Source organism: Condylura cristata, unplaced genomic scaffold (assembly GCF_000260355.1).
Source record: "Condylura cristata isolate star-nosed mole 26May11 unplaced genomic scaffold, ConCri1.0 scaffold00007, whole genome shotgun sequence".
NCBI lineage: Eukaryota > Metazoa > Chordata > Mammalia > Eulipotyphla > Talpidae > Condylura > Condylura cristata.
The window spans coordinates 46,637,163-46,648,582 of NW_004567108.1; the positions used below are offsets into that span (position 1 = coordinate 46,637,163).

Below are 11,420 nucleotides of genomic sequence, written 5' to 3' on the forward strand. Positions count from 1 at the left end.
GGGTGATGCCTCGGCGCGGCGGCGCGGCAGGACGCGGCTGGGGGCCGGACCGGCTCAGGCCACTCGGAACCTCTTCGTGAGGGAGTTGAGGAGGAGCCGGCTGCCGCGAGGGGTGTGTGGGGGGGTGTTCCCGGAAAGCCGCGGCGATGGAGCGGCGCTGCACCCGCCGCCCGAGGAGTTGAGAAAGAAAACAGGAAACGTGGTGGCCGCGCAGCCGGCCGGGCTGATTCATTCGCCTCGAGCGCCGCGCAGCAGGCTCGCCAGGCGGGGCGGGCGCGGGGACGAGCCCGGGGGCCCGGGACCGAGGAGATCGCGCCGTGGACCGGGCGCCCCCTCCTCCGGGCGGACTCCGAGGCGCGCTCGCCAGCCCCTGCGCCATCCTCAAGGACGGGGACTCCCGCCCGCCGCGCCGTCTAAAAGTCCCGTCGTGGTCTTCTGGGTCAGCGTCTAAAAGTTGGCCGGCCACACTTCGCGCTCCCTCCCTGGATGCTGAACTGAGACGCCAAGCTGGAGAGACAGTGCTTTACTGAGGCAGGCCGCCCCGCCAGCAGAGCCTTGGCCCCCCTCGCGGTGCCCGGCTCGACAATATGAAGGAGCAGCCCTCATGTGCGGGCACCGAGCATCCGAGCATGGCGGGGTATGGCAGGATGGCCCCCTTTGAACTCGCTGGTGGCCCCGTGAAGCGCTTGAGAACTGAGCCCCCCTTTCCCTATCTCTTCGCAGAGGAGGCCTACCAGAAACTGGCCAGCGAGACCCTGGAGGAGCTGGACTGGTGTCTGGACCAGCTAGAGACTCTGCAGACCCGGCACTCTGTCAGTGAGATGGCCTCCAACAAGGTAAGCCCTGGCCCCGCTCTCACGTGTGCCCCTAGGCTGCGGTTGCCAATGTCTGCGGAAGCCACCAGCACCCCTTGACCCGGGGGACGGAGACATGTCACATTGCATGTTGACTGTTCTGCTCCCCAGGAAAAAGGGTCCTGATTCTGTGCCTTCCTTCTCTCTTATTCATGCCACCTTTTGCAAAAGTAACTTGCAAAAAAAGTAGTTTGGCTGCAATACTCACAGTGCTTTTTTTTTTTTTTTGGTGTGGGGACTCCTAAGTGACATTTTGCCCTTGCGAAAGAAACCCAGCCCGGTCCATTCGAGTCGCATGTTTACGGGTATTTGGGGGATTGTTAGTTGGAAATGAGAGTTGCTGGAGATCGGGGTGGATGTTCCCATTTTCGAACCTCACTCAAACTTAGAACTGAGTCCAGTGAACTTGGACCATAACCTTCATTTACCTAGATGTCTGATTACCCTGTAGGAGCTGAGCTTTTATATACTCACAGGGCCGTGTGTGCCCCCAAGAAACATCTCCAAAGTCAGAAGGTTCATTTTGATCATTGCCTTAGTTTCTGTGAGTCCAGTGTTTTTGAGGTCATTTAGTGATGCTTCAATGAAGCATTTGCGTATGTGCCAAAGGACTGGTCTTGTTGGTTAATGGAGTTTGGAGGGCTGAGAAGTAACCTTCAGCCTGAGTCAACCTTACAGCAAGGCAGAGTGTTTTCAATTGCTGTATGTATTTTTTGGAATTTCTGTTCTTTTTGTCTTTATGTAAGGAAATAATTGGGATGATGTATGTTTTTAATGACTGTTTGGCTGAAGGGATGAAAAAGGAGGCATGTAGCATGTTGGATGCAGATGGCTGAAGGATTCAGCCAGTCTGGGCTGGTAACTTTCTGTGGCAATTAGTAACACTTGGCCTCTTAAAAAATAGGTAAGTATTTTTGGCCACCTATTTGCAAGGTCAGGAAGGTCATACCAGTTTACTGTTTATCACATGCACATGTCTTTCAGTGATTGATTTTTTTTTTTTAAATAAATGTAGCTTTTATCCCACCTGTTTTTTCCTCAGGCAGTTTTTTAAATGGCAAAGCATTTCAGCTACTTGATTGTCCTGACTGCTCACAATGTTTATGTGAGTAGCATTGTTAATGAAGTGAAAGTTGACTTAAGGTAAAATCAAAGGACCCTCCCCCAACTCTCCTCACTCCCAGTCACTGCACTGAGCAACTAGTGTGCACACTTACATACCCATATGCACACCGGTGATCCAGTCTGTTCTGTTTGGTTTGGGGGGGGGGGGGCATTTGGGCCTCATTTCTAAATTTGGTATAGTTCCTAATCAAAATTATCAGTCATTGCTCTCCTAGTCCCTGCCCTGGCTAACAAATTTGGTTAACAAATTCTTAGTCCATTGATTAACTTTATAAAATATAGTTGTTTTCTTTCTTTCTTTTTTTTTTTTTTTTATAATTCAGTTCATATTAGCATGCAACATATACAGACTATTTCCATATTCCTAATTGCTGATTTGGGACCATTCTGTGTTGAGCCTAAGTCCTTAATTCTCTTTGATTAATTCTGTGTAGTAAGAAGAGTGGGACCTAAAGACATCTAATGAGATGTATAAGCATTTGCTAATGTTTTCAAGATGATTTGACAGTACAATGAACCCAAGCAACTACACTTTCTCTCAAAGTCTCCACTCTTCTTGTTGAGACCTACATTTAAATTTAAAAATGAACATGAAATCTAATAATGTAATGACTTCAACTGTCAAGTACTTAATTTATCCCTTCTTTAAGGTGAAACAAAAATAAAACTGTAGGTAACATCAATTGCTCTTTTTTTTTAAAAGCTACCAAATAAGATTTTTAAGATCTTCATTGTGTAGGCCCACAAATTAGACTTAATTTCCAGTGCTAAGTATGGAGGAGTAAAAGATTATTGACTTGACACTTATTCTTAACATTAAAAATGTCAGCTGAGCTGAAACAGACTTAAACTTCTAATATCTAAGCCATTCATTTTTTTAAATTCATTTCTAAATGAGTGCTAAGCTCATGTGATTTTTTATAGATGAAAAGGATTAGCATCGAAGGCAAAAAGCTCTTGGTAAAAGTTGTAAAGTTACCCTTCTGCTTGATAACAAGGGCACAGATAAGTCACATTCACTTGAGCTGTAAACTGAGTTGAAGCAGCTGATCTGAAGGTCCCTGTGAGTGATGCCGAGCCTAAGTCTGAAGAGGAAATGTGACAGCTTTCGTCACACATCCACTCGTTTGGTATTTCTTCAGTAGGTTTAAGTCTGAAGCATAGCTTTTGGTTATTAGTTTAATTACCATGCATTCTTCGTGTGTACTTATTTCAACCAACTATTGTTTTATCTCAAGTATGGAAATGATTAACTTCATTGAATCACTTTTTTGCCTTTGAAAAGTCATGAGTTCTGTTTTCTTCTCAAGTTTTTTTTTTTTTTTAGTGTACCATAATAAAAATACTAATAAAAAATACTAGTAAAAGATAAGGATTTTTGAGTGATAGTAGAAAACACTTATAAGGGAGACGATTTTGGGTGTTAGAAAGAAAATTGATCCCTGAAAATCATTTACCACTTGGGTTAACTTTATTCAAAGGTTTATTTAAATCTTAATAAAAGGTATCTGAAGTATTAATAGTTTTTAAGTGATACTGTAGTTGAATTTCCTGATTGCCAATGTAATGTGTATGATGCTTATTGATGGTATTGGGGCAGGAGACTGATTGAGTTTGTGCCAAGACTGGCACTGGCTGTCTTACCGAGTAGGGTAAAAAACTCCAGATGGCATTTAATTTGAGTGCTTAAATCTACAGCACTTATATTCTCATAAGCACTTTAATCTGCCTGAGATTTATACCGATGTCTTGTAGCACCTCAGTTGAGGGAGATTTTGGTGAGCTCTCAAAGCTTTTGGGGCAAATAGACGTGGACGTTGAATGTTGACTTTGTTCCTTGCTGGCTGAGTTACATTAGAGAAATGATTTAGAATTTTTTAAGCTTCAGTCTCCTTAGCTTAAGGTGGGCGTGATCTATCTTTTTTGAAAGGGCAATGTAAGAGTTAATAAATATACATATATATCAGTTACACACACGTAATAGCTATCAAACAATGTCCTGACATTAGTAGACACTACACTTGTTATTGGTATTATTATTTGGGATTTAGGTCAAACTTCATTGGCTGGCTGCCTGCTTGGCTAAAATAAGTTTTTTGTTCACTGGTAAATTATATCTGATACTGTAAGTTCCACAGATTTTTATAATACAGCTCTTAGATAACTGTCCTTAGTGCATATTTCTGTATTTTTAAAAAAGTGATTTGATTATAATTAGTGTTTTTGATGTAACATAGACACATTTTGAATTTCTAAAGATAAGTTTAGTCTTTTCTTAAATTGCAGTTATAGAATTCCAGACAGAAGATCTAAAAAAAAAAATTTCTGTTTTATTCTAAAACTGAAACAGAGCATTCACTAAGTTTTAGAAAAGGTTAAATGTAATGTGAGATAGATGAGAATACTTCCATCTTTTTGTACAGGTTTTGCAAAGCTGAAGTGCCTTTTAGATAATGCAGTATAATTTCTAAGGGTTTCTAGTGTGCCTTGTCTTATGGAAAGTAAGTTGAGGACACTGTGAGTCTGGTGGGTCAGGAGCCTGAACTCCAGGCTGTCAAGGATTATGCTATGGAACCCTGTAACTTCATCCTGTTGAGCACACAATGCATATAATTCACCAGGCCTTCAATGTAAATGCAGTTTGAAGAAAAACAAAATTATTTTTATTTACTCCTAAAAGATACCACTATAAAAATGTATTTTGTTTTCCCCCTTTAATTCGGGGTCATTTCTTAGACTTAGCAATGATAAATACTACCATTCTTGAAGCTGAAAATCTATCTTGAAATTAGAAAGCAAGTACCCTTCTAAGAAACAAGGTTTTTCTTTAGTTCTTTCCAGATAGTGCAGCCTTGAAATATGGTCATGACTTCCTCATGGAATTAATTTTGTCTATTTGAGTTTTTACAAACATCTCTATCATGTTCCTGATACCTCTAAATTAAATTGCTTTTCTGGTGTGCTTTTTCTCAGTGCTTTTACTGTCTGCTCCCCCTGCTGCTCTTTAATAGTCAGTGAATATATAACATATACTGGAGTTTCCTATGACTCCTCATACATTTTCTTCTGGGCAAAAAAGGTGTTGGAATTGATATAGACTTCCTCAAAATGTCTAAATATCAAAATAGTGCAACATTTTGCTAGTACAAGATGACTCTTAGGTCAGAAATAAAAATTCTTTTGCTAGGAAGGAAGCTGAATTAGTTGGAAAGGCATTTTAATTTTATGGAAGGCAAATATCAACCTTCATTTTCTGTTTGATAAGAGAATTAAGAGATTATTCACAGGCCTTAAAGACAAATTTAAAAATATTTTTATCTTCTATAACTAGAAAATCATTGATATTTTGAATTTGCTATCTGCTTCTTCATCCCTTTAGCAAAAGTAGATTTGGCAGACATTTATATCCAGCATTTTAGATACATGTATATTTACATAGTACCTTAATGTTAATATGAAGGATTTAATAGCTAGTTACAGCTATTAAAATAAAATGAACAGTTCCTTTGCCTTTTATTGTTAAAAATCCACAGGAAGGAAACTGGTTTAACAGAAATGTTTGTTTCATTGAATAGTAAATCCTTTGTCTTTCACTTAATAAAGCAGGATTAAAACAAATCTTAATTTGTCACTCTTGTCGTCAACTCAGGTCCTACTTAGTGACAATAAGCTTAAATATCCTTAATACATAGTAATCAAAAACTTTTTTATTAGTTTTTCTGCTAATTACTGAAACTTAATAGGACCAGCTTACAAATCAAATGTGGTAGGAGAAATCCAAAACAGATGTCAAGAAACCCCTTCAACACCTGCCCTACCGAAATTGGCATGTTACAAGTATACATCTTACTCAATGCTAGTATGTCTCAATTTAAACTTCAACAAATAGTTTTAAATAACCAGAGATTTTTCCATTTTATGTTTTGCAGGGAAACATTTCTGTAAACTGAAAAAAAAGAAAAACTTATTTAAAACAACAACAAACTAATTTTTGCATTTCAATAAATTAGTCATTACTTGAGACATTACTTTCAATGAGCATGTTTTGATTTAATTTACAGGGTTTTGGTAACTTTTGCTTGATAGTAGAATAAGCTATGTCTTTTTAATTTAAAGAAAATATTAAATAGTACCTTTCTCAAAGTTATAGATAGATGAAATAAGCTTTTTTCCCCTGCAACAGCAAGGATGATAAATACTGCTTTTGTTTGACTTAAGATGTTTATGATAATCACATTGTTTATACATATCACTTTAGATATATATATACAAAAATGACACATAATAGCAGATGTGAAATACTGTTAATATCATCATTTAAATTGATAATTAAAATATATAAAAACTATCTCTTTCTGTTCAGCAGAAGACCAGCCCTTTAAAACTACAAATTTCTTTTGTAATGGCATAGCTTCATCTGCTAGGGCAGAGATACTTGTTGTGATAGTTTAATTGGCACCATTAGTTTGAGGTCTTTCCAAGAGGCAGAGAAATAGGTAACCCTTTATTTTACTATTCATAGTGTCCTAATTTTAAGGACATTTTAAGAAGTCATTTTCTTTTATTCATTAACAGATGGTGGGGGGGGGGGAGATGAGCCATGCTAATTTGCTTAACAAACAAACAATTCACTGCATTCATTAGAAAATTAGATGCATTGGATTACAGAGTGCAATGTTAATGGATTTATTATTCCTTATAATATAAGAATGTAGTATTTCTTAGAAGAAAAACATGATCTTTTACTTCTGTAGTAAATAATAGTTAAATTAGTGTTATTCAACCCTTCTTATTTCTAGGTACATTCATATCTATTCTGTGCTGATTGTCTTTATTTAAAGCACTTGCTTTTAAAAAGTAAATACCTGCATGAAGTCATGGATTTGATGTCCTTGTTATATTTTTGTCTAATATACATTAAAATTAATATGTAATAAAAAGAGAACATGTTCATGTGTGCCACCTTAAAAATATGTTGCTGATCACTCCTGGACAACAGTCATACATTTGAGTGGCAAGAATAGTTCTAGAAGTCATTTTTGGTTAAAGTGATATGTTTGTTTTAAAGACTGTGATTTTCCACCTCTTGCATGAATGGGATCTTCCCATTAGCTGAGAAAATGCCATATTTTATCAGCAGAAGTATCCCATTCGTGAGACCTTCATTTCTCAGGCAAAATGGCCTGTTTAGAGTATCCTCCTGCTTAGCTTGGACTCATTCTACCTTTTACCAAATGAATTTTGAACACTTAAAATCTGTGATTCAATTTTCTTTTCTGTTATATAGTTATGATATATATATATATGCTATATGTGATTGCTATGATAATTTAATGAATTGCAAAATAGAATTGTCTACATAAAGGTAGGAACATAATTATTGCCCAGTAATATTAACTCTTTTGTTTCCACCTATACAGGAACATCATTGTTTTATTTTGTGGGAAGAGGGTTAGAGAAAAGCTACCCTGATAATTATGCTTCAGTGAGCTTTTAAGAGGGAATTATGGCTTAATGATGTTGATGCTATCAAAGACAACTGCTGGGGTATTTTATTCACCCTCCTTCCAATTCAGTGACTTTTCAAGGAACTTACCTTATGTTACTTTGTGGAAATTTATAGTATAACTATTAAATTGGCCTGATGACATTTTATCAGAGTGTCTAAAAATGATTCTGAGCTGTTCACAGAGCATAAAACAGTGGAGAATAGTTTAACCAGTATTTCAATATGAATACATCTCTGTTATGCCTGAATATGATTGAAAGTAACCCAGCTATAAGTTTGTCATAACAATTTTTAATTTTAATGTTTGCAAAAGTATATTAAGGACATGGTTTCCCAATGCACTACTCAATATTTTGACTGCCTACTAGACACAAATATTACCTTGCTCTGTCAGTTGAGTGTGCAGAAGGCAGCGGTACACTCCTAGTAACCTTGCCTTGGTTTATAAACCATTTTCTAAATCAAAGGAATCTGGACTCCTTGGAGAGCTAGCTGATGCTAGAACTGGGACAGAAAAAGAGTCTGGGAGATATGATAGTGACAATGAGGAAGTGATATAAACCGAACCTCAGAATGTTGAGAACATATCTGTGTGACTTAAGAGAAAACTAAAAGACTTCCAAATTACCAAAGAAGGAACTATTTGATCAAGAAAATAAACTACTATTGGATCATCACCCAATGTATAAATAAATATCCATGAGTTCATACTGCTATAGTTGTTGAATAAATAACTAAATAAGAGAAAATACAATTTGACAAAGACTTCCAAATCATGCGTTGGTACTTCCCTCTCAAGGAAGGAGAGAGCATAACTCCCCCCCTTTTTTTTTTAAAGATTTATTTATTTATTCAGTTAGAACTGGGGTATAGGCCAGAGATGCGGAGGGTGAGAAGATTCACCAGAGACGGAGTTGGTAGCGGAACAGGCAGATTGACGAAGTACACTGCTGAGGGGAGCAGCGGGCGGGTCAGGAGAGGTCTGCCTCACCATATGAATCTCCTCGGGGCAGGCGGGGATCAAACTCCGTGCTGTGCTTTAACCCGCTGCGCCACCAGGGAGGACCCCATAACCCCCCATTTTTTAAGCACGACTGTCCATATTAATTTTCTACCCAAAAGTAAAATATGGAAAGGATGAAAAAGAATATGTATATACCTCAGGCAGGTGATCTAAGTTAGCATCAACAGTGACAAGTCAGATCATGACATGTCTTGATATGATTCACTGAAATGGCACTTTGTATCTCAAGTCTTCCTGCCAAAAACATATAAACCCACTCTAATCATGGGATCATTGGGGGGGGGGGTCATGAGAACTCCTAATTGAGGGACAGTTGTAAAACACCTGACCATTACTCTGCAAAATTAACAAGCTTGTCAAAAACCAAGGAATATCTGAAAAACTGTCATAGCCAAGAGAAGCCTAAGGGGATATGGCAACTAAATCAGTGGGTTATCCTGAAGGAGATCCTGTTACAGAGGAACGACATTAAGTTAAAACTAAAGAAATCAGTAAAATGTGGGTTTTAGTTAATAAGCCATCAATATCGGCTTAATGGTTTTTACCAGCGTTAATAATAGGAGGAGTTGGGTTTGTGCATATGGTAACTCATAATTTTCTGTAAATCTGAAACTTTTTGAAAACAAAAAGTTTACTGAACAAATCCTAGCCATTTGCTAAGGCTCACTGGAATGGTGCTTCCTCTGGAAAGCCTTTTTTCCCTGTCTTCTTCCATAGCTTTTATCCCATGTCCTCTGATTGGTCTTTCTCTTTCTATAGGACTTTATTCATAGTTTTCTTAGCATAGTATTTACTGTGTTGTCTTCTTGTTACCACGTTGTTCATTGAGTTCTTACTCATTTTTGCAGCCCTCATACTGCAATACACAAGCCTTGAGCACAAGTAGGTGCTCGATAACTATTGGATGAGGTTGTGGTGATTCTTGAAATTGGTCTGCCTTCAGTGCTATAGGAATCATTACTGATTAACTTCAAGTAGTAACATTAATTTAACTCTTTTATGGGTAATGCCTTCATTTTTACTGTTCATTATATTCTTTGTAAAGGAGTTACTGGAGTTTGATCAAAGAATTGAATATCATTAAGTGAAAGAAATATAAATTAACAAAATGGAAATAATCTGACCTTTCTACATTTATTTCTGTGGTAGTTTTGGTAGGATTCCGCTTGATCAGAATCTTAAAGTGTCACAATTACCATTAACCATTATCCAACCCAGATTCAAGCATTGTATTAAAGCTAAGAGATAGAAGTGATTGTTTGCCTAATTCAGCTAGTCTAGGGTTGGAAAATGAGGCTCAAATTGCATTATATCCGTTAATGAAATATGTGTCTGTTTCTGATAGCAGGTGATTCAGTAACTGTTCAGATACTTAAATAATGAGTTTTCTGCCCACCAATGGGCATATTGATGATGCCTTCTGTGTGGCTTCTAGCCTAAACCCAGTGAAAATCAATATATCATTTTGAAGATGTTCACAAAAATTGGTACTGTCTGCATTTCTCACTCACTTGGATTAGTAGACTTATGGTCTTTGCATTATAGTTGATACCTTCCAGACAAGTGTTTTTCCTGTCACTTCCCACTTGAGACTCTTAATTCTGCTTATGAACATTCATCTTTCAGAAATTTCGCAATAAATTAGCTCAGCTTAGTTCCATTGCATTTAAATCCAAAGTTTCTAGTACACAGACAAAAAACATACCAGCCATGTTGATGGCCTTTGACCATCATCATTCCTCCTGTCTACCTGTTTTAGCAATAACATTTTTAGGTTTGCTCCAACTAAACATGGTACTTCTAAACATGGTACGTCATGATGCGTCTGGGAAGAAATGATATGCCAGTTATGTGTATTCCCATCAACATCTCTTGCCTGCTGTCCTATAGCAGCAGCTTCTTCTCTTACTACTGGAAAGTGGTGTGCTGTGCAGAGGCATAGACACCATAATAGGAAATACCTCAGCGTGTCATAAACAGATCTGGAGAGTAAAAAGCACAGGCCTGACAAGAATGTGTCTCTAGCAACCAGGCAAAGATGAGGCTGCCATCATGGAGTAAGAGCAGGCTGAAATCTGTCTTCTTCATTTCAGAAAATAACTGGTTGGTTTGAAGACTACTTTCCATTGTTGGCATAGAGTGTTTTGCTTGCTTTTTTTTTGTTTTAGATCTAAACATAAATAAAGATGTATTAAATAATATTCTCCAATATATTTTAAAGTTTTCCTTTAGTTATTTTCCTTTTAAAGAATTTTACCTGGTCGTTCCAACCCAAGCCCACTATGGAGAAAGAAGAGATATTTCATTACAGTGGGAAATTGGCAAAAAAAAATTTTTTTAAAAGAATCAGAAAAAATAAATTTCTTGTATGTATCTTTTAAACAATTATGAATTATACAGAATTATAGAAAAAGAATTTCTTGGTAAGGTCACTGTGTTTGTCTTTAATATAAAGTTCAACTTTTAAAAAAGGAATACATTCTTTGAATAAGAAGGATTCTATTTATTCTTGTTAGTTTTTCTTTAAACTTAAGAGAAATAATTACTCATAACTTAAAGATTGATAGACTTTGTCAGAAAATTTTAGAATAGGATAAATGTCAAATTTGTTAAGGCCTTCACAATTTTCAGTAAAGAAGTAGAATGTTTTCATGAGTTCTTGATGAGAACTTAGGGATAGTAAAAGAGAGATTTTATTATTTTCTGTGAAGCTTTATTTCACAAAAATGTTTGAAGACTGAAAAAGGTGAAAGTTATAATTCTATTAGAAGAGTATAGAAAAATGAAGGTAAATGTAGGAGTAAAATTAAAAAAAAAATCAATGGTTCCTGGCATGTTCCTTCTCTCTCTCTCTCTCTCTCTCTCTCTCTCTCTCTCTCTCTCTCTCTCTCTCTCTCTCTCTCTCTCT

General features: G+C 37.3%; 1 protein-coding gene across 4 annotated transcripts in view; it reads left to right on the top strand.

Moving 5' to 3' along the window:
• Nucleotides 1-11,420, top strand: part of PDE4D (phosphodiesterase 4D, cAMP-specific) — a 650,481-nt gene that overhangs the window by 596,621 nt on the left and 42,440 nt on the right. For 3 of the 4 annotated variants that reach the window (XM_004678289.2, XM_004678293.2, XM_004678292.2), the window contains exon 6: nucleotides 724-836. In XM_004678289.2, the coding sequence (XP_004678346.1) occupies nucleotides 724-836 (113 nt within the window). Of the gene's footprint in view, nucleotides 1-70; nucleotides 638-723; nucleotides 837-11,420 lie in introns of those variants that run through there. The other variant, XM_004678295.2, reaches the window with a different exon arrangement.